The 23854-nt window shown below is 38.3% G+C and overlaps 1 protein-coding gene and 1 pseudogene across 1 annotated transcript; both read left to right on the top strand.

The window, feature by feature from the left end:
• The first annotated feature begins 83 nt into the window (after positions 1–83).
• On the top strand, positions 84–19968 carry esyt1b (extended synaptotagmin-like protein 1b). Its single transcript, XM_055027643.1, has 52 exons — positions 84–765; positions 2066–2107; positions 3086–3220; positions 3739–3812; positions 3883–3955; positions 4053–4142; positions 4309–4364; positions 4497–4617; positions 4702–4878; positions 5644–5726; positions 5910–5958; positions 6061–6150; positions 6262–6357; positions 7406–7477; positions 7573–7659; positions 7877–8026; positions 8147–8260; positions 8334–8510; positions 8789–8874; positions 8958–9006; positions 9194–9283; positions 9388–9483; positions 9577–9648; positions 9753–9839; positions 9932–10078; positions 10713–10819; positions 10909–11089; positions 11204–11380; positions 11460–11542; positions 12213–12261; positions 12360–12449; positions 12951–13046; positions 13177–13248; positions 13608–13694; positions 13798–13944; positions 14024–14160; positions 14310–14373; positions 14454–14548; positions 14648–14807; positions 15217–15393; positions 15483–15565; positions 16206–16254; positions 16372–16461; positions 16543–16638; positions 16727–16798; positions 16877–16963; positions 17046–17192; positions 17286–17428; positions 17820–17951; positions 18031–18133; positions 18384–18433; positions 18731–19968. The coding sequence occupies exons 1-52, from the start codon at positions 400–402 to the stop codon at positions 18756–18758; spliced, it is 5481 nt and encodes a 1826-aa protein (XP_054883618.1). The 5' UTR covers positions 84–399; the 3' UTR covers positions 18759–19968.
• A 123-nt stretch (positions 19969–20091) lies between these two features.
• Positions 20092–23801, top strand: LOC129358519 (uncharacterized; annotated as a pseudogene).
• The last annotated feature ends 53 nt before the right edge of the window (positions 23802–23854 follow it).

Raw genomic sequence — 23854 nt, 5'->3', positions numbered from 1 at the left:
TGCCCTTAACTGGGCAGCGTGACGCAGCATCGAAAAAGTCAACGATGCATTTTTTTTTATTTTTTGCTGTGGGCGTGTTTTCATCCACCTAACGGGGACGTGGGTGGGGCACGGAACTTAGTAGTTTCTCTGGTCTCGCGTTCATCCAGAACAACTGCGTTATACAACCGATAATAAGCATGTTTTAATGCTAGTGTTCTGATAATAATGTCCGCAGTGGTTTAGCTAGCTGCGGATTCTGAAGCTCACGTGCAGCCGTCAGTTTGTTCCAACGGTCTCTGACGGCAGAGATGAAACTTTAGCCGTTAGGCTCGCTCCCACATTTTCTCAAGCGAGTATCTCTCATTCGGCTCGTTAATAGGAATACACAAAAAAAAAAGAAAAAGAAACTAAACTAAAATGCAGGACGACAAGCCGGAGTCGACCGAAGCCAAGGGCGAGAAGGGTCCGGGCGCGAGCGGCGCCGGGGACAGAGCGTTAAGCAACGTGAGAGAAGCAGAAACCACCAAACCCAAAGGGATCAGCGCCGTGGCTGTCCTGTGGACCTTCGGGAAATGCCTGAGCGCCTTGCTCCCCGTCTACCTGGCCGGGTACTATCGAGTCAGCACCGGCCTGCTGGTGTGCGGCATGATGGTGTACACGGGATGGAAACATGCTCGAGAGGCGAAGGAAGAGCGTCTGAGGTCGGCTATACAGCTGTTGGACAACGAGGAGGAGTACACGTCCATGAAATCGTCCAAAATCAGGAGAGACCTCCCTGCGTGGGTAAGAAACAACATCAAAAGATAGCAGAAGCTGTCAACAGTAATAAATGCCCCCTCGGTTCACTTTGACCTGGAGTAATCTCTGCTTGAAGGCATACGACCAAGAACGAGACTCTATAATTAAATCATTGAGGATAATATCGTTATCACAGGATGATTTCCTAGATAAATAACCAAACCAGAGCCTTCTGTATGCCTTGTCACACCACAAATCACTTATTTTCATAACATCTTCCATCAATTATCTTTTTGAAGTAAATGAATGCATGCAAACGGTGTGCAAAATAATTGTTTCCACATTTTTAATCAAATTCCTTCTGCAGAGGTTTTTGTTTGCTTTGCAAAACATTTGTAAGTCAGAAAAACAGCAACAACACAATGCATGCAAGCTTTTATGACCAGATTTCATTGTCAAAGATCTCTATGGAAAATATGAAACACTTCAACTGAAAACCTTTGCAACTCATATGTGACTTGGGCAATTCTGAATAAATCGCTCTAAATTCACCCATCTGCTATAATGTTTTCTAATGTTAACCGATCAGAATGATTCTTGTGCCTCCTGTGACGTAATTAACTAAAATGCACACAAAGCCGGATAATCAGTCTATTCTTTAATACGTTTTTTATGTTTTTGTTTTTGCAAAATCCTACAGTGGAACTTCATATTTAATTACCTAGCTGAGCAGTTCTTGTCAGTCAAACAGCACTCGATAGTATCTTTCATCACTTTAATCGTTCTGCGGCTGTATTGGAGATTTTTGCTGCAGGCGATGCAGATTCAAACTTGCTGCTTCTCAGTGCTTGGAGACAAAGCTATAAGGCAGAACCCACATGTGCCTGCTTTGACTCAAAACATGGTGCTACACCCAGATGAGGTTGCTGTGGGTTCTTTTCGTGATTTCCGTGATTGCTTGCACAATCAGGCACCATGCCACTTTCCATTAAAGTACTAAATAACTTCTTCTCGAGATTGATTTCTACTCAACTAGCATCATAAATTCAGATTCACCTAAAAACAAAAACACAATGAAATATTAATAGCAAAAACATTATATACACTTAAAATGGTCAAACAGTCCTCCTGTCTCTTACAAGAGATAAAGCATATTTTTTAGTGTAAGATGTGTGTTGGGAGCTGTGGTGTACTTCATGTTGTTTTGAAACTTTCAGGCGTGTCTGATGGTACCTGGTGAGGTTTCCTGACATTCTCTCTTACTGAATCGTTTCCCCATCCTGGCATGTGTTTTTTTTATGCTCTAGAAAATTAAAGTAGGTTTCTGTATTGTCTTTGTTTTCAGGTGAACTTTCCAGACGTGGAGAAGGTTGAATGGCTAAACAAGGTGCGATAATGCAATGATCTGCTTTACCTCATATTTTTAATGTGTGACCTTAGGTCCTGTTTTCAAGTTCAACAAGCAATGTTTGTTTATCCAGTAACCCAGCTGCCCTGCTGATTGAAAGTTGACAGCATGTGATAGGTTATTAGATGGTACTAGCAGACAGACAGTAGCAGAGCCCCTGCTGCTGCTGCCATGTCCCTGTGAAGGCCACACCCCTATAGTATAGGTACTGTACTGCAGAGAGCAGGCCCTGCTCCAGACAGCCCTCTCAACATTTCCATTTCATTGCAGCCAACCAGGCTGACAGGAAAGGGGAGGAGTTTTTCATTCCCTTGAAACTAAAAAAAGAAAAGCTGCAGCCCCTTTGTGCTTTCGGCTCAGAGAAACTAAGGCCACTTGTATGCACACTGGAAAAATAAAATTTTTTCCAGCTAAATGAACCACGGGATCTGAATGTCTCACAGCAGACAAAGCTCTGGTTTGAGACTGCTTATTTGAAGACAGGTCAGCAGATACTCTTTGTCCTCCTCAGGACTCGGCTGCTGATGACTCAGTCCCTAGTTATGCCAGACTATAACTATCTGCATTTTTTTCCAGAGCCACATGGGGCATAAACCAAACACTGCCTCTGTCTTTTGATTCTTTCCTTGGAGGAACTGAACAAAACTAACTAAACTTTTAACAACTTTGTAAATCTGCCACCTGCAGGGCATTTACTGTTAATATGAAAACAAGTTCCTACATTCATGTAGGAACTGCATCTCATAAGTGGGTTGACAGTTGGGAAGGCTCTACACTTGCCAGTTGCCGGCGTCATTCTTCTATTATTGCTTGTGGCCACTGAAGCATTTGACAAATAGTTTTGTTATTAGATAGCCAAAGCTCACTTATCACAACAGAGACAGCAGTCTGAGGATATGTATGGCTGATTTTCACATGCAAATCACATTTCTACCATGTGCTCAATTTCCTGTCCAGGTACTGCAGCAGGTTTGGCCGTTTGTGGGGCAATACCTCGAGAAGCTGCTGATGGAAACAATCGCTCCGTCTATCCGAGCTTCAAGCGCTCACCTCCAGTCGCTCAGCTTCACCAAAGTGGACATGGGAGACAAGGTGATGGCATCAAGAGTATAGAGCGCCCTGCAAAAGTATTCATAGGACTTTGAAGGGTTTTATATTTTCAACAGTAAAAAGTGGACTATGATCCTAAAGAAGCACACATTTATGTGATCCATTTGTGCCAAAGGTTGAAAATCGATGTTCACAGATGCTCTCCTTACATTTCTGAGCTTGAGCTACTTTGGATGTGAAGAGTGGGCAATGAATCTGGTCTCTAGATAATCAATGCTGGTATAGACAAACACCAAATCCTTGCATCTGTAATTCAAGCAGAAGGTTTTTGTACAGTACAAGGCTTTGGCTGAATAAAGATGGAAGCAAGAATTTGCAGAACAATTTCTTCTGTCCTAGTAAAAAACAATGGCTTTGCGGTTGCAATGTGACAAAATGTGACAAAGTTGAAGGCGTGTAAATCATTGTGCAAGTCACCGTAAAAATTCTATGACATAATTTTATTCACTAATGAAACATTTGTTTAAAAAAAAAAAATCTGTGCTCCCTGTTTGCTCCAGGCCATGAAGGTGGTGGGCATCAAGGCACACACAGAGAACGACAAAGGACAAGTCCTGCTGGACCTCTACATCAGGTAAATGCTTCTCCTTTCTTCTCGTGTCTGGCAGCTTGTTGTAACTAACGCCAATGTTCCTCTTTTTCAGTTACGTTGGAGATGTGGAGATCAATGTTGAAGTGAAAAGATACTTTTGCAAGGCGGGAGTCAAAGGAATACAAGTTTGTCATTTTGTCCAGCTTTGAAATAAATAAATTCCTATTAAACAACATGGAATAAGAGGTTTCCAATTAAACCTTTGTGTTTTTCTGCCGCTAGCTACATGGGATGATGCGAGTGATTCTGGAGCCTCTAATTGGCGACGTGCCCATAGTGGGTGCCGTCACCATGTTTTTCATCCGTCGGCCTGTAGGTCTTTTTAAAGTCACCTCTATTTGTCCTTTCATGCTGCTCAATAACCCCACTTTGATGCCACTATCATGTGACCTTGTGTAGTCTCAAAGCTATATCTTGCTATTGATTCTCTGTCAGATCTGTGACTTACTCTTTGCTCAGCATTCTCATTTCTTCCCAGAAACTGGACATCAATTGGACTGGATTGACCAATTTATTGGACATTCCTGGACTGAAGTAAGTCATGCTGAGAAAGACTTTTTGGGGGTTTTCCTCAGCAATAGGGAGTGTATTTTTTATTGAGAAACATTTTAACATTTTGTCTCTTTTTCTTCTGCTAATAAATTATCAAACTGTAATCTGTTACAGTGTTATGTCAGACAGCATGATTATGGACGCCATTGCTTCGTTCTTGGTGCTGCCCAATCGTCTTGTTGTCCCACTCGTCCCTGGTTTACATGTGGCTCATCTACGCTGTCCACTACCCAGGGTAAAGCCTCGCTTCCTGCATGCGTTACATTAGTTTTTACATCCCAAGATAAAAATATGGTTTTGCTTTTGTTTTCATTCTCAGGGTGTGGTGCGCATCCACCTGCTGGAGGCACAGAATCTTGTTGCCAAAGATAACTACGTTAAAGGGGTCATGGCAGGCTTATCTGACCCATATGCCATATTAAGGGTGGGGCCTCAGACCTTTACCTCCAAACACATCGATAACACAGATTGCCCCAAATGGGGAGAGATGTATGAGGTGAGAAAAATGAAACTTTTTTGAGACATTTAAGATTTATGCAACACCCCTTCAGAATACAACAAGGTCGTGTTTGGGATCATTCCTGCTTTGGAATAAAGCAGGTTAATTCCTGCTTTATTCCAAAATCTGCTCTGACTTGATTGAGATAGTCTAGCTATTGATTTGAGATGAAATCGAAGAATTTGGAAGTGGCTTTCCTCTCTGGAGAGAGAGTAGGATTTTATGGCTTGGCTCATTGAAGAGATGCAGCGCTTTCAACAAATAACTATGAAACAGACTCGCAGCATGATGCTACCACCACCATGCTTGACAACTAGTACGGTTTAGCTTTTAAAACCCTCTGCTTAATCCTCCTGTCATTCTTTGGGTCATTGTGGCCAAACTGTCCAAAAAATGTCTAATCTGACCATCAAATCTGTCTCGAAGAGGATTTTGGTTTGTTCATGTGGACCGCTTTAAATTTTAGTCAAGCAAAGCAGGTACTTCCTTTCTTCTTCTGCCATCTGATTTGCTTTCACAAAGCTGTTCAAATCTTATGGACTATACTCAAAAGTCAGTCATTTGATATCCATGGCTGTAAGGAATGTATGGTAAACTTCTGACCACAACTATTTTCAATACTTCATCAGTTTATAGAACTTCATTTCACTTGGACTCGTTCTCTGCTGAAAATGTTCATTTTTCATTCATTTGTCACACCGACAGCTCCCAAGCAAATCCCTCTATCAGTCCTCATGCCATTATGTGTGTGTTGTATGTAAGGTTATTGTCCATGAAGTGCCGGGTCAAGAGCTGGAGGTGGAGGTTTATGACAAAGACACAGACAAGGATGATTTCTTGGGAAGGTACATGCAGAAAATTCATGTCTTTGTTTTGCATTGTTAAATCTGTCATGCTCACTTTTCATCATTCATTTGTCACCAATTGCAAACAGCAGGGGGGAAAAAAAGCCCTAAGTATTAGCTTGGCTGTTATTAGCTGTAATTAATTGTTTGTGGTATTACAGTATATGTCTTATTTTTCTGCAGGACCAAATTAGATCTGGGTATTGTGAAAAAGTCCATAGCGGTTGATGATGTAAGTGATAAGCCTTTATAACTTCAACTAAATTGTCTATAAACATATGATGCATTAGGCAATTATCAGAATGCAAACATATGAGTGCACTCCTGTTTCTAGTGGTTCACTTTGAAAGACACTCCATCTGGACGGGTCCATTTCAAGCTAGAGTGGTTGGGCTTGGAGCCTAACACTGAACAACTTGAGCAGGTTGGAGCCTTTCTATTTGAACAAAAATGCAAAAATGAATCATCTGTTCCAGTCTGGATTTTTCTTCTCAGAGTCTTAACAATTCAAATAATGTTTGTGAAATTTACCCAGGTCCTAAAAAGGAATGAAAGTGTTACCAGCAAGAACTCCAACCCTCCCTCTTCAGCTATCTTGGTTGTGTATCTCGACAAAGCTGAGGCACTTCCCGTGAGTCAAATATCTCTGCCCACATTCGTGCGTCGCTCAGAGCTGCTTCCTGTGTGGTTAAACTGGGGCAGAACTGGAGCTGCCATCTGTCTTACATTCCACATCTTTGTTGTGTTGGTCTTCAGCTGCTGTATCACTCTGTTTTGCTGTAGAAGAATGCACATTACATATGTCAACACACACTATTTGAGTTCATGTTAATATGTGGTGGTATATCCAACAGCAAAGGGAACAGCTATAAGAGTCACACCTAAGCATTGTGTGTGTGTGGGGGGGGGGGTTTGCTGTTAAGCACACTTCCTTTTTATTTTTTTTACCATGGAGAATAACTTGTTTTTGTTACTATGGTAGCCTCAAAAACACACAAAACATGCCCACATTTTCAGATTTATGTGATCTAGATACATCTTAATTAAGTAGGATATCATTGAGAAAAATGTTTTTCAACAATGCCATTAAAACATAAATTGATTATTTTAATTTATTTGTCAATAAAAATCTGTTTCTCAGCAGCAGATCACATTAGACAAACGAAAAGGGTTTTTAATGCAAAATTGGGTCTGCTGAAAGATATGTTCATATTCTGCACAACATATGAACTCATTTTCTGTGTAAAGAAAACCCAAGTTCCTCTATCCTTCAGCTCATCTTTATTGTTGGGTATTATGTCACTCATCTTCCTCTTGACAAGTGATAGTGACGATTTATCTACTGGATAAATGTCAAGTCAACCCTCTTTCACCATGAATGATGAGGGCATAATATCACATTTCTGCTCTGAAAATCCCAAGCAATATTCTAATTTACTGATTGACTAACTTAGTGTTTTTATTAGATGCTTTCTATAAATATCAAAAATGACCAGAAATCAAAGTTCTCTTTGCAATGTTTCCATGTAATTTTTTGATTTCAGTTTATGAAACATATCAATTTGTTGAAGACATTTTAATTTAGTGGGATTTGTTTCCTTCTTGTTTCTTTGTTGCTGTACTCTTCCTTAAAACGTCTTTATGTATCAAACTGTGTTCTTATTTTGCTAAAATTTTAGATGAAGAAGGGAAATAAGGAGCCCAATCCCATGGTGCAGGTATCTGTGCAGAAAACCACCAAAGACAGCAAGGTGAAATTGCTGCAATAACTAACTGAAACACAATAAATGGGATCTTTTTTCTGTATTGTAAATATAGTTTTTTTTCTTCTTTTTTGCTCTTTTAGATTTGCTACACCACCGTCAACCCAGAGTGGGAGGAAGCTTTTACTTTCTTTATCCAAGATCCTCGTACTGAGGACATAAACGTTCAGGTAAGAGCCATTTTATGTTGTTGTGAATGTTTTGTGAAATCTGTATGCTGCTGCCATTCTTGGTCAGGATTCTCTTGTAAAAGAACATTTTGATCTCAATAGAAATTTCCTGGCAAAATAAAGGTTGTTAAATAAATAAATAAAAATTGGATATGATGCAAATGTATTGTGATATCAGTGAATTGATCTTTATCGTAGTTTGGTCTTCTTTTATCAGGTGAAGGACGCTGACCGCGTGCAGACGTTGGGCACTTTGACCATCCCTCTGTCCCGCGTATTGGAAACCTCCCATCTGTCTCTAGACCAGTGGTTCCAGTTGGAAAACGCTGGATCTGCGAGTCGCATCTACATCAACGCAGTTCTCAGGGTGGGGTGAATAGTTGGGCTGATTGTTGTTCATCCTGCTTATATTCTACAAAATCTCAAACTCACTCTTGGCATTTTGTGCTATCTCTCTGTTTTACTTTTTTTTTATTGCGCCACACAGGTCTTGTGGTTAGATGAGGACCGTATTTCAGCTGAGGTCTCTTCTAATTTGGCAGCTGGACTTTCGAAACAATTGGCCCAGCAGTCCTCTCCTCATCCTAGCTTTGCTACTGAGGTACATAAAATACAATGCAATTGATCATCATTTCCCAAGCAAACAAAATAGTTTATGTCATGTTTGTATTCAGGGACTGCTTCGAATTCACCTACTGGCAGGTCAGAATCTTGTACCCAAAGATAACCTAATGGGTGGAATGGTGAAAGGCAAGAGTGACCCATACGTCAAGCTCAACATCGGAGGCGAAACATTCACAAGTCAAGTTATAAAAGGCAATCTGAACCCAACCTGGAATGAGATGTATGAGGTAAATGTCTGTTAACTGAAGTTTTCCTGATTAGGACTTTTTGTTCCACGTGTCACAATCCAGGACTTGAAAATAATAGACATATATGCAGAAGAACAACACGTAATGTTTCATTAGCTTTACAGGGTCCAGGTTTAGTATTGTGGAATGTACTTCACCTAACTCACTTAATAGTTATGTTCAGTCACAGGAGACTGGTTGTAAATTATTGTTCATTTAAAAATGAACATGAAGCAATAATTTTCATATTGAAAGCATTAAGACTTTTTTCTGTGCAGGTTGTTCTGACCCAGCTCCCTGGTCAGGAGCTGCATGTGGAGGTGTTTGACAAAGACATGGATATGAAAGATGACTTCATGGGAAGGTAGCTTTGCATCTTTCAGTGATACTGTTTTCTAATTAGATTTTAAATGATCCCTTTTCAATAATTGATTTTATGATTTGCAGGATGAAGATAAGTCTAAAAGATATCACTGACTCTCAGTACATGGACCAGGTGAAGGTTTTGTTGGAAATTAAAAAGCTGAAATTAAACAGTATTTCATCAGTATTCTTATCTCCAGATTTATTGTGTATTTTAGTGAAAAATGAAGCATGTAACTTTTTACATGTCCACATGAAGGAGTTTGTTCCAAATAGACCCATTTGTTCCCATGTTGAAGTGTTTTGTCTCTATTCATCAGTGGTACACTCTCAGTGATGTGAAGACTGGTCGAGTTCACCTGGTCTTGGAATGGGTTCCAACTTCTTCAGAACCAGATGGATTGGACCAGGTCAGTATGTTCTCAGTTCTCAGTTAAAATTGACTTCATGACAAGCTTTTCTTTTAAAATAATAATAATAAAAATACTTACACTAATATTTTCTGTGTCTTCAGGTCCTTCAGTTCTACTCCAGACAATCCTACCAGAACAAGACAGTACCTTCAGCCGGTCTCCTGTTTGTGTATGTCGAACAAGCAGATGGCTTACCAGTGAGTCACTTAGTAATGTTTTGGTGAATAATTGGTTAAATGGGCAATTAGCTTAGGAACTATCATAGAAAATCTTTTTTTCTTTGTCTTTAGGTGAAGAAAAGTGGAAAGGATCCAAAAGTAGGAGTGGAGTTAAGTCTTGGAGAAATGTCACGTAAAACTACAGTAAGACCAAAAAACCAAAATAATATATCCCTATTTTGGCTTGGTTGGTTTGGCTCATTGCTTTATTTGTTGATCATTTCTTGCTGATTCTTCCATCTCTGAAGGTGTGTGATCGTACAACCTCACCTAAATGGAATGAGGCGTTCTGCTTCCCCGTTCGTGATCCAAGACAGGAAATTCTTATTCTTAAGGTGAGAAGTGAGACACACAGCTTGACAGAGAGTTTTCTTATGGATTAATACTTCTAAGCTAACATGGGACATTATGAATTATCTTCTTTTAGCTCTCTCACAGCTGGACCCTGCCTATTGGCTCTCTGATTGTCCCTGTCAGAGAGTTGTTAGCTGAACCAGACCTGGTCTTGGATCAGTGGTTCCATTTGGATGGAGCCTCACCTGAGAGTCAAATCCTCTTAAGAACTGAACTCAAGGTCAGATAGTCTGAATTTGTTTTGTCTAAATCTTCTGTTTTTTTTCACTTCCAATAGGTCCACCTCTGTGTCTTTAATTAATCTTCCATTTTACAGTAGTAGCTAATGCTCCTATAATACTGTTACCTACCTAGCCTGCATTTCTGTGGCGTGGTCCAATGCTCAAGCATTAAGTAAAATGGCTCTACATGAATAGAAATATATATATAATACTGCCTCTTCAAATAGCAGGGGCAGTGAGGTAACATGTAAATAGAGATCAAAACAAGAAGTAAAATTACAGCAAAAGTATCTTACCCAATCTTGACAGACTGCACAACACAGACAACATGGTGAATGCTATCTCAATCAACTGGTTTCATTAATAGCAACATGCATGCATACTTCAGATAGGTCATAAAGCTTGATGCTTCCCAAGATGCACTTCATTTCATTATGTTTAGAACTATTAAATGTGTATTTTTCAGCTGACATGACATGATATTAAATAGTATAGCAGGGTTGAGAAAATAATTTCTCAGGCTTTTAAATAACTTTTTTGAGCTCTTGCTTCTTCGGTTGAGAAATGTTTGTTTTTCTTTTGGGACTCCAGTAAATCTAATTAGGAAATGATTTTTCCTTAACCTAATTACAGATGTTGGTTCCTACCAAGTGTCCTGTTGCTACTGAAAAAACTAAAGTCTCTGCAGCATCAGACCCTACTCCAGCAAAACACAGGCCAGAGACAGACACAATCCTCAGGTAAAATAATTCAGAAAAGTTTATTTTCACTTATTTTACTTAAGGACCTCTTTAAGTCGATTAAATTTTACTGCTTCTTTGTTATTTAGGTCAGCTTCAGTGGACACTCCTCCTGTGGAAACTCTTGTTCCCTCAGTGACTTTGGATGAGGAGGTTCATGAAGTAAAGGAAACTGCAGCTGATGTGAAGAAAGATAAAGTGGAAGAATCACCGAGCCCGGCTGTAACACAACCCCCTCACACGACCCCAGACCTCACCTTTGCCAGTGAGGTAACATGTATAAATAGAGCTCAATAGCATTGTATTATTGCATTTAAGACAAACGACACAACAATCTTTAATTGAATATAAATCAATATACAACTACGTATGTCATTTATACAGGGACTCCTGAGACTCATCCTGTTGGAAGCTCAGAGTCTGGTTGCTAAAGATAACATTATGGGTGGTCTGAAGAAGGGCAAAAGTGATCCCTACGCAAAGATCAGCGTTGGTGAGGTCATGTTTAAAAGCGCTGTGGTGAAGGAGAATCTCAACCCAGTCTGGAATGAGCTCTATGAGGTTTGCCTTAAAACAGAAGTGCATGTTTTGACCTTATAATGACTCTCACACTCATACAAACTGCTGTCTGTGTCCATAGGTGGTGCTGAGGCCTCAGTCAGGGCAGGAGGTGCAGGTGGAAATGTTTGATAAAGATATGGACAAAGACGACTTCTTGGGCAGGTGAGGCTGACGGTCTTCTCTGCATTTTTATGAAACTTAGTAAACATATGTTTACTGAAAGTTACTTCACCACAGAAAATAGTATCAAAATTATAAGACACGTAGAAGATGAGAATTTAAAATAAAATAATAACAGAACTTAGAAGGTGATGTCTTATTGTAATATTGCATTTTTTTCCTTCTATGTATAGACTAACATTTCTTGGTTTGCTTGAAAGAAGTTACATTTGAAATAGAGTTGCCCAATATATTGATATATCATCATCGCAGTATCCCAAACACAAAAGACTGATTTGATGCATTCATTGGTAATATTTTCTGCTAATCTGATAGAATAATTACTCTCAATGACTACACTGAACGTGTATTTTTAGTGGTTGAGATGATAAAGCTAACAGAAAATTGAATGGACGGCATATAATCATAACTAATATCAATCAGTATTACTGGATTAATTATAATCCAATCATTTGGTTAGATTTTCTCAGCAAGAGTATCAGAATTACATACAATATTTTATCTGACATACTGTATATCTGACATTGTGCAGTCCTAGTGTGAATAACCTCTCGTATTTTTTGTTATTAAGAAGATGGCTTTATTTTGTTTTTATATCATATGTGTTTATTTATATTATCATTTTATAGATTACGTTCTTCATTCTCAACAGGTTCAAAATAAGTGTTTCGGATATCATCCGCTCTCAGTTCATAGATCAGGTTTGTGTTTTTCTTCTTTGTACAGTGTTAATAAATCCACCTGGAGGCATTTATGGATGTAAATAAATTATGCCAGTAAATAAATAATTGTGTTTCAGTGGTACACCCTGAATGATGTGAAGTCCGGTCGTGTTCGTCTCATTTTGGAGTGGGTCCCAACAGTGTCCTGTAATGACAATCTTGAACAGGTTAATATAATATTGATTTATTCAATGTTTTTTCTATTATTATAATTCTATTTAATGATTCTTTTAGTTCATTTTAATACAGCTCCACTAGTCAGTGGACATTGTAATTTTCTCTTGATTAGCTCTGATTAATATTTGACAAGTTTGACACTGAAAATGTCGTTGTTGCTTCCCTCTTCATTTAATCTGTTAAATAAAAATGTTTGCTATTTTTGCAAACATTAACTGACATCACATGCCTTGATGCATAATTTGGTGTTACGGTTAAACATTAAATAAAGGAGAGGGACATATGCTTCCATGCCTAAACAAGGATAACATTGGAATTCCTTCATATTCTGATGGATTCAAAATTGTCAAAGAGTCCACTTCACACTCTTCTCTTTTATGTTTTGGTCAAGACACGGCTGGCCAGACTTCAGAGAAAAGCTTAAAATGATTTTGTTATTGTATTTCGTCCTGAGTGCTGAGTCACTGTGATGCATTTCTATTTGATTTCAGGTGATGCAGCTGCAGTCTCTCCAGTCTTACCAGAACAAGGCTGTTCCCGCTGCAGCACTGCTTTTTGTTTACATGGACAGAGCACACTCGTTGCCTGTGAGTCATAAAAGACTTCTTAGTAGGAACTACTGATTAAGGAACAGTTTTGAGGTTTTTGTGTTCAATTTGGAACCATAATTACTGAGAGGGAATACAAGCTCTTCTCATATTGGGATGTGTGTTGCAGCTTAAGAAGAGCGGTAAGGAGCCCAAAGCTGGAGCTGAGCTTATATTTGGGAACAGAACTCACAGAACCAAGGTATGAAACAACAAACTCATGGAATAATCCACAATGTTCTATCACATACATTGATGTACTGGGGGTATTTTATACTTTGTCACTGCTTTAGTCAAACTTAAATCAGTTTTAGCAACCGAAGTACTACATTTCATCAATGTCTTTAGCATCAATGTTTATAGCAAAATTTCTTAATAATAACAGTAAATAAAACCCTATATTTTTCAACATATAAAAGTAAGTTGCTTTACAAAAATAATACCAGACTTGATAGGAGTTAGGTACAATTAGAATAAAATTTTAAATATATTTTGAGAACAATGAGTTTATGGGGTATTTTATTCAACTTTCTGCTTTCATCTATACTTTTCTGCCTGAAGGTCTGCGATCGCTCCAGATCACCACAATGGAGTGAGGCGTTCCACTTCTCGGTTCATGACCCCCACCAAGAGATGCTCATAGTGAAGGTGGATGTCTTACACGTTTCAAAACACTAATAAGGTTTCTCCCACTATCAAGTAAATGGTCAAAGATCTAAGTTGTGATGCTAATGTGTCTTGTTATCTACAGTTATCCAGTGCATGGGACCAACCAATAGGATCGCTGGTCCTCCCTGTGAGGCAGCTGCTCTCTGAACCCCAGCTGGTCCTGGACCAGTGGATGTATCTGGACGGAGCTTTACCTGAAAGTGAAATCCTCCTCAGGGCTGAGCTGAAGGTATAACAAAATTTACACGCCTAGATTTGCTCCATTAAACTCACTTTATAGAGACCAAGTGGATATTTGTTGTTGGCAGATCCTTGACACACGGTTGACAGAAGTTCCTCAGACTTCTGCCGCTGCTCCAAAAGAAGAGGACGCCCCCGTTCTCACTGAAAAGAGACTCAAACAAGCTAAAGAGGAGGAAAAAAGACCAAACTTGTCAACAAATAGGTGAGTTATTCATATTTGCTTTGAAGAATTTAATCTTTTACTTCTGAACTGTATAATGTAGTGAAAGTCAGAAATTTTATAGTTCAGCATTCATGTAGTTTTCCAGCAGACTGGTTCTTATATTTTCCAATGGTTCAATGTGTCTTCAGCTCTCCTGTTGTAGTCCAACCTACACACCCTGAATCCACTCATGACGCATCCCAGTCTCCTGCAGTAAGGCACATCACAGAAAAGGCAACAGTGACTATGTCCTAAATGTTTACACTGTTGTAACCGAAATCATTTTCTGTCAGCCAGTGGAGGAACCAGCATATGCAGAAGAGCCTCCAATTGAGTCGCACTCTCAGGTTGACAGAGACGTGGAGCCACAGCCAGTCCAAACTGAGGAGTGAGTTGAATTTGACTCACAAATATTTGGGGAAATATGAACTAGAAGCAAAACAGACTGAAGTGACTAATGTGTTTTTGCGATTATCTGTGAGTGTAGGACAAGTTTAGGAGGTCTGGCTCAGGCCACAGTTACAGGTCTACCCACTGACCCAGCACCACCAGCAAAGGTCACAGAAATCCCCAAAGTGGCAGAAATCCCCAAAGTGGCTCCAAGTCTTCCACCACACACAGTGCCGGGTCAGGACTTTGGTAAACAGGTGGGTTTGCTGATTATCTGAAGTTTGGAGTGAGAGCTATTGCTTAATGCCTGGCATTAACATTCCATAAACTGCCAGAAATTTTGACAAATTCATGTCTAGTAAATATAAATAAAGTTGAAAAAAGGTATTGATGCATCTTTAACTGTCTATTTATAAATATAATTTTACCATGATGAAAATGCCCATCACCCAATTTCCTTATGAATTTACAGCAGGATTTTTCTAACATACTTTTGGCTGCAATGTGTTGTGAATTGGTGCTCCACAAGAAAACTGAATTAAAGTGATAACAGCAACAGCTGAGTAACCATCCTGTGTCAGTGAGGTGTTATGAAGATAAATTTCAGATTTTTTGTTGCTAATAATAAGTAACATTCTGCCTGTTTTAACAATCTTTCTCCTGTAGGGGGTGCTGAGGATCCACTTACTGGAAGCCCAGAATCTCGTGGCAAAAGACAACCTAATGGGGGGCATGGTGAAGGGCAAGAGTGATCCTTATGTCAAAATTAATATCGGTGACATTGCTTTTAAAAGTCATGTCATCAAAGAGAACCTAAACCCAACATGGAATGAAATGTATGAGGTGGGCAGTTTTGTGATTCAAATATTGTTACTTTTGTTTCCTCTTTTGTTGTTTTTTTGTAAGATGTGCATCTCTGCTTATCTAAACAGGTGGTTTTGAGTGGCCGCAGCGACCAGGACATCAAATTCGAAGCTTTTGATAAGGATATAGATTCAGATGACTTCTTAGGAAGGTGTGTGTCATGTAAAGTTTTAATAAATTACTGAAGGAGAAAAAAAGGCCAGAGCTTTTTACAATGTAGAGAGAAATTACCAAAAGTATCCATATCTTTTGCACTTCTCCATATTATCTACTTATATTAATACAACATCAAACTTCTATTTTGGCAGAATTTCTATGTGATAGATAAATACAAAGTAGTACTTAATTGAAAAGAGGAAGTTGTGCAGAACTTTAACTTAATTACAACATCCCAGGCTAAGCACTGTTCAATCCATCATTAGAAAAATTGAAAGGGTGGAAAAACCGCAGCATTACCAAGACATGACTATCCTTCTAACTCAATGAGATAAACAGCCAAGAGGCCCATTACGACAAGGTGTCAAGTATTTTGCAGAAACTTTTCTTCCAGAATTGCCCGGTGGTTCTACAAACTCTGGATTCATGAGAGATTAATGCAAATACACACCACAAGTTTTAGATTTTTATTTGTAAAATTTTAAAAAATGTATCATTTGCTTTTTTACTTCATAGTTACAAACCACTTTGTTTTCTATCACATGGAATATAAATAAAATACATCGAAGTTAATGGGTTAATATGTGAGAAAGTTATAATACGGCACTGTAAAAGCTTATTAATCATGTTTTCAGATTCACTGTGAAGCTGAATGATGTCATCAGATCTCAGTACACAGATCAGGTTAGTCAGTAACTCATGATCCTGGATCTCGTCTTATGACTTCTGAACTTTGTGTTGTTTCATTGTGTAATGAAGGGTGTTGGTTTGCCTGTTCATCTCTGAATCTCTCTGCTGCAGTGGTTCACTCTGAAAGATGTGAAATCTGGACGAGTTCACCTGATTCTGGAATGGGTTCCTACTGTGTCAAACCCAGCAAGACTGGAACAGGTCGACCCTCACGAATGTCCTTTTAGAGATTGAAGACCAATGCCAACAACATAAATTTATCTCTGTGGTTTACGTTTACAGGTGCTGCAGCTTCAAACCCTGCAGTCATATCAGAACAAAGCTGTTCCCTCTGCTGCTCTACTCTTTATCTACGTAGAGGCGGCACACTCACTTCCAGTGAGTCAGCGGCTGTTGTTTTTTATCATCACTGCCAGATAGACATGATTTAATGTAAAACATAACATCAACTATTTTTTCGATGCAGTTTAAAAAGAGTGGAAAAGAACCCAAAGCAGGAGTTGAGCTTGTTCTGGGTGAAACAACCCACAAAACTAAAGTGAGACTCCTAATATCTTCTACTGTCTCTGCTTGGAATTATATGTTTATCTATAATGTGTTTGTCATCATTCCTCAGCTGTGTGACCGAAGCACCAGCCCAAAGTGGAACGAATCTTTCCACTTCATCATCCACGACCCGAAGCGTCAGATGCTTGTGGCTAAGGCAAGATGACTTTTGTACGGTGTTGTGTAGTAAATAGGTTTACATTCCTCTGAAACTAACTATTCCTCTCACTACATTGTAGTTGTCCAGTGGCTGGGACCAGCCAATGGGCTCGCTGGTGATCACAGTCAAAGAGCTCCTCGCGGCACCACAGCTGGTCCTGGATCAGTGGTTTCATTTAGATGGAGCCTTACCTGACAGTCAGATCCTGCTGAGGGCTGAACTCAAGGTGATGACATAGATAAAATTATGTCGGCATACTTCATCTTAATGCTTTTAGGTGTGATGACTATTACTAATAGTCTCATTCTGTTCCTAATAGATTCTGAGCTCCAAGATGGTGGAAATGATTGGCTCCGGGTCTCTGCCCTGTGCTGCTCCTGCACCTGGAAATGGCCAGGTGAAGTTGTCTCTGTCATACACCTCAAAGGAGAAAAAGCTCTTTGTGATCGTCCATGCCTGCAGGTGTGTGCTGAAACACTTACAGTTATTATGTTTTTTTTTAATCATTTTTTATTCGCAGGCCAGTTTTTTTAGAGGGTACAAGAGTTAAGCAACATGTTTACTAAAAAAATTACAGATCTCAGTAATGAGAACGTGAACAAAAGAAATTAATAACATAATGAAAAACACATTTTTTTCTTATTATATAAAACAGACACTCAAAAACATCCAGTTACATTCTTTCCATAAATTAATAGCATCTTCATTTAAAAACCAAAAATATAAAAAATTCAGAGCTAAAACAAATCCTTAATATACATTTATTTAAACTGTTTGGCTATGTTATCAGTAAACTTGCCTCAGGATTGAGGTTTGGATAAATAAGGGTTCTGTTTGTTGTTTCTTTGTATAGAGGTCTGTTGTCCCAAAGTAAGGATGCTGTTGATAGCTACGTCTCCCTCATGCTGCTGCCTGACAAAAGTAAAGCCACTAAGAAAAAGACAGCAGTGAAGAAAAGAGACTTCAACCCAGAGTACAATGAAAGGTAAAAATATTTTCTTGATTTATTGTTGAAGCTGTTATTATTTTTAACTGTTTCTTCATGCTTTTTAAAATTGTTTAAGGTTCGAGTATGATCTGCCTGAAGACGAGGTCAGATTCAGGCGCCTCAGTGTGTCGGTGAAGAACAACTCCGCCTCCTTCAGGAGCCGGGATGTTATTGGACAGGTCAGTGTGAAACTGCATCCACACAGTTTTATCACTCTTGTTACCCTGACTGCAGAGCAATCTAAGATCAAGAGTTTACAGACAATGTCATGTGAATTTTCCACAAAACATGGAAAAAAACTACAAATAAAAACAGGAAGAATGTTCAGCATGCAGCCAGGCTCATGACTTATTCTACATTTGACATGCATGTCACACTGGAAATAACTAAACATATGAAGAATCGACAGTTGCTGATTTTTTCCATTAGGTGCAGATTGAGTTGGCCCAGATTGACCTGAAGTCTGGAATCACTGACTGGTGAGCAGAACATGTTAAATGAAACCCAAACTCTTATGTTTTCTGTTTAAAATCACATGCAAGCTACAAATGATTTGTAGATTATCTCATGTTTATATTTGTACAAAAATATCAACATTGTATTTTATGTTGTAGCCTAGATGTTTTGTTCATAAAGAATTGAGACTAGACTTGGTGGTTATGGTTAGAGTTAGAAGTAGTAGTAGTATGTAGTAGTTAGTATTTTGTCTAATCCTTTGGATGAGGTAAGATGTTTGGTCTTTTTTGCTTTGCATTAAATGTCTCTTTTTATTGCAGGTTCACTTTGACTGATGATGCTGAATAGCTGCCTTGCTTACCCACATGGAGTTTAAATGACTGAACTCTGCTGTTTCTCTCACTGATGCCTTCTCTTTACCACCACTGTTGCAGTTTTAACCGCATCACCCAGCTTATTGTGTATTCATATGAAGTATAAAATGGACTGCACTGCATATAGGTTCCTGCACCACAGATATGTTGACAAATCAGTCAAGTGGAAGGAAAGTAATTAAGGTGAAAGATGGAGCTGAGAAAGTGAATGATGAAGAACTTTTTGAAGAACTTTGTTTATTTTTTATTTATAATTGTTTTTGTTTTTTTGGAGGATAATGGTAAAGTAGGAGAGTTTCCTGCTTGAAGGGCAAATATGTTTTATATATATCATTTAATCAATGTCTTGATGCCATTTCAGTATTCAAAACTTTATTTTAAAGTTGCAGAATTATGTAAAATCATCCTTTTTTTAGCTTTACATCATGTTACAATGTTATACTCTCATCAAAAACAGACCTGGAGTGTTGCCTTGATTCTTTCATGCATGTTTGAGAAATCCTATAATCTATCGTGGCAACACCAGGTGGAACTGCGCCATCAGCTGAACTAATTAAGTGTTACCTTCAGCTGTTTTATATGTTTAACAACAACCAGTTAAGGTAAACGTTAATTGGTTGAGATATTCCTTGTGCCTGGAAAATACATCATATTGGCCCTTTAAGACAAATTTATTCTTGAAATTATAATCATTTTACTAAACGTTGACATCTATCTTGACTAAATATTTTTCTACACTTGTTTTTAGCGTGTTTGCTTCACATGTTTTCTTTTTATAAGTTTGTATATTTGCAACAATTTCAGATCAAATTGAATTCTGTTTGATGAAATATGGTAACAAAAAATAAATAAATGCAACTTCACATGTGCTTTTGAATTCAGATGGATGATTGCTTGATGGAAAATATGTTTCTATACATTTATTAAAGGAAATATAAACTTACCTACACATTGTAGATTGTAACAGCCGAAATGGTGTAGTGTCTCTTTAAGATCCTCTAGTACCGCTAATGATGTCACAAGTATGCGCCACTGGTTCTCTGTAGAGAGTGAGAGGAACGTTTAAATAATTTTACGGGTTGTTTGGACTGCTCATTTTCATGTTTGATTATAGCAGCTGTTCCACTGGGCTTTGTAAGTTTGGTGAAGAGTGTGTTTATTAAAGGACAACACTGGGACTCCCAGTATCAGTGTGGTTGTGAGTTTTTGACCGAGTATGCTGAATAGATATTCCACATTGTCAAATACATTAATGCAAGTAACATTTTCTCCACAGTGAGAAAAATCACTGACTGGTGCCTGCAACTAAATATGAACATTGAAATTAAACCTTTGCTCTGGAATTTTGAACATGGATATGTGACCCAGTTGTGCAACATCAAATGCCTCTGGGTTCTGGGTCAACACTCTGCAGCCATGCAGGAGACTGGCATTGCAGCCAAAGGTTTTAGGGTACATCTCTCAAATTGAAGCAGGCAAGACTCTGTCTAAGGGAGAATGAGCTACAAAACTCTTGAAGGCGCCGTCAGCTCTCAGATAGTAAGATGCATGTTGTTCATATGTCCTGGTCAGAGATGACTTGAGTCCAGGGTAAGTGTGTAGAGGACTCTGGACTACAGTCTCTGCACGCAGAATGCACTCTGCCAACTGAGTCTCCAGGCGTCCCATGCAGATTTTAGTTCCTGTTTCTAACAGACCTTCAGCTGCTTTCAGTTTCATTTACAAGGAAGCGTCAACGTTTGCAGCGAACAGGTAAAGGTAAGTGCTTTGGACGTTTTTATTTGTCATAATATTCTAGTTTCATAGAAGTGAAGTAAACAAAATTAAATATGCTTGTTACATGAGCTGAAATGTCTGTCGTTAAATATCTGTTTTGTTTTGAAGAAAGGAATCAGACCTTCACAATGTCTACTTTCATGGAAGAAGAAGAGTTCATGGACTATTACACTCAGGTGTGTAACTGACATTTCATACGTCTAATTAAACATTTTTATGTCTGGAATACATAAGTAATTTTCTTCTAAATAAGATGATGAAGTAGTAGCACAACTTCTATTTAATAACATTTATTTTTAAACATTCTCTAAAAGTACTTGTAAATTTCAGGAAAATATTTAACTGTGATACTTTTGCTAAAAATAAATTGCAATAACGATACATATTAATAACATATATAACATTTTTCTGACACTTTTTTTCACTTTACAATCACACAATTTCCCCACCATTTTCTGTGAACTGTGGCGTCTGTTGTGAATAGATAATTCTGTGTTTTTCTCAAACTCTTTTTGGTATTTGCATGCTCATATACAGAGAACACGCATGCAGGGCTAAGGTTAAAGGAAATGACTCACAAGGGAATGCGTTCTTTAGGGCATAGTTTAGATAAAGGCTACCAAAGAAAACTAGAAACTGTTGTATGAACAATGGATCGGCTGTGTTTTGTTATTGATAATTGGAATTCATGAATTCAACTCACTGATTCCTCTTCAACCTCATACGTCAAGAACCTAAATAGAGTAAAGTGCTGTAAAAAAAAGCATTTGCTGATCTACCATAATCATTTTTGTTTTCTTTTTGACATACTTGAGTAAATGTTTTAGGCCATCAGCCGAATTTTAATATTGGATAGAGATAACTATCCAATTTAGTTATCTCTATCTAAATTGGATAGTTATTCTAAATTGGATTGCTTCTAAAAAGTTGTGCTCAGTTTCATAAGCCAGTTTCATATATGTATAGATTGAACCTCTTCCTGGTGACATCATCACTGATAGTATGTTAACCAAGAACAAATATTCTGTCATAGCTTCCAGTTGTATGTATGGTCAGACAACCCTCCTAACTATCACTGAATTGATTGATTTACTCATTGACTTATTTACAGGTTTTCTGTTGTTTTTTTTTTTTGTTTTTTTTAGAACATGGTCCTCCCGGTCAAACAGACTGATCCCTGCACCTCCACAGCAGAAACATTTCATTCTAGAAAAACTGAAGGAGCAGCTCAAAAAAGTTGCCTTCTGCCGCTGAATCATTTTTGGTACATAAGCCACATCTACAAAGAAGGAATTAAACAGATTGAGAGGAAGAATAAAATTAAAATGGTGGCACAGGTCCATGTGACATTTGAAGCTGAACAGGAAGATGGAAACCCTCATGAAGCTCTCAGTGAGTTCATCGATCTCTCACAGATCTACTCTGCTGATTCAGGCGAGGCAGTGATTCCTCTCAAGTTTGTAGATCCAGATCAGTGGAGTGATGCATTAAAAGTCATCAAGAGAAACAAGGACAAGATTTTGCTCACCATGTCATCAGAAGAAGTTATTGTTAGTGGTCCAAAGCAAAGCCAAGATGAATTCAGTGCAGTCCTGAATGCGATGCAGAAGACAAACACACCGGCCGACCAGCACAAACCTGTTTATCCTCCATCACTGAGGAGGATAAACATGACCGACAAAAATCCATATGCTAATGCAAGAATACCAGCAGAAAAAAACAGCAGGAAGGTGGTCAAGGCATCTCCTGAAGATTTCAACACCAAAGATAAATGTGGTTTGGAGGTTAGCTCTAGCAACAAACAAGACAACAGCGGTTTAGAAAATTATTTTCTGCCTTTGCTCTAGAACAAGTCCTACGGTGCCACTGCTATTAGTGGCTCACCAAAAAACTCAACCAGTAAATCCTTGGGAAAGAAAAGGGGAAGGGACTCTAGACCAGAAATAGAGAATTTCATTGAAACATCAACCAGGCAGGTTTTAAAGGACAGTAAAGATGACAAATGTTCAATTTGTTTGTTTGATTTTACTAATAAGAAGCAGCTGCAGTGTACGCATGAATTTTGTGACGTGTGCCTGCAAAATGCAATCAAAACATGTGGACCCATCTGTCCGATATGCAAGGATGTTTTTGGTCTGATGAAGGGAAACCAACCTGATGGAACAATGAGTTGGAATAAGTTTCCATTATCCCTCCCTGGATTCCCAGAATGTGGCCATATATTAATCACCTATGACATTCCAAGTGGAAAACAGACGGTAATGTCTAAGCACATATAATCTATATCAATAATTTAACATTTAGTTTAATACAGCTACCATTAACCTGATTTGTTTTCTTTCTACCTGGCAGGAAAATCATCCAGAGCCTGGTCAGTACTATGGAGGAACTAAAAGAACAGCATATCTACCAGACAACGAAGAGGGCAATGAAGTTCTGCGACTCCTGAAAAAAGCTTTTGACCAGAAGCTGATTTTCACTGTTGGAACTTCAATGACAACCGGGAAGGATAACATGGTGATCTGGAATGACATCAATCACAAGACGTCTATTTTAGGAGGACCAGAGTGGTACGTTTCCTCGTTTTGTTTCCTTTGTATTCGCTGTCAGACTTCAGCTTCATGAATTAATCCTTTTAAATTTTGCTTTCACAGCTTTGGGTATCCTGATGAGAACTACCTGAGCAGAGTCAAGGAGCAGCTGAAAGCTAAAGGCATTCACTGAAATCTTTGTATTAACAACATTTTTAAAAAGCAATTAAAGGAATATTTTCTTAGAATCTGATTAATTGGATTTGTGTATTTTTTTTCCTTTTCATTAAGAAAAGTTTTATGATAAATAATAATTTGAGGGTGACTAAAAGCTGATTAGTTGTTCTTATTAAAATGCAACTGAACAAATCACATAATTGTAGGTTTTACCAACCTGTTTGATTTTTTTATGTACATTTATCACAGGTGAAATGTACATAAAAACTGCCATCAAATGTATTTGGGTATTTTCCAAGTAAATTTTTAATTAACACATAATTTAGTTTATTTATTTTAAAGGGACAGTGTCCATTCATCAACAAGAGAAGTATTTTGACTGTTGCTGTTCTCGGTAGGTAGCATATATTTATTTTGAAAAAACCTAATTGAATTACACAACATTTAGAATGAAAAACATGTCGTAAACATGTAATAGTCTTTATACAGACTTGATTAGCTTTGAATTGCTCTTTAGTAGATTCATAGAAGTGTTGTTTCTCAGATCTGTGGGAACAAAGTTACAATTTATGTTACTGTGATTTTT

Source organism: Poeciliopsis prolifica, unplaced genomic scaffold (assembly GCF_027474105.1).
Source record: "Poeciliopsis prolifica strain line A6 unplaced genomic scaffold, Auburn_PproV2 SCAFFOLD003, whole genome shotgun sequence".
NCBI classification, from domain to species: Eukaryota; Metazoa; Chordata; class Actinopteri; order Cyprinodontiformes; family Poeciliidae; genus Poeciliopsis; species Poeciliopsis prolifica.
This window is presented reverse-complemented; position numbering and strand designations above follow the sequence as displayed.

What these genes read in the sequence shown, in the direction of transcription:
- esyt1b (XM_055027643.1), top strand. Translation starts at nt 400, where the DNA reads ATGCAGGACGACAAGCCGGAGTCGACCGAAGCCAAGGGCGAGAAGGGT. An exon ending in AAATGTCACGTAAAACTACA is followed by an intron (nt 9,649 to 9,752) that starts GTAAGACCAAAA and finishes CCATCTCTGAAG; the next exon opens with GTGTGTGATCGTACAACCTC. An exon ending in CCAAACTTGTCAACAAATAG is followed by an intron (nt 14,161 to 14,309) that starts GTGAGTTATTCA and finishes ATGTGTCTTCAG; the next exon opens with CTCTCCTGTTGTAGTCCAAC.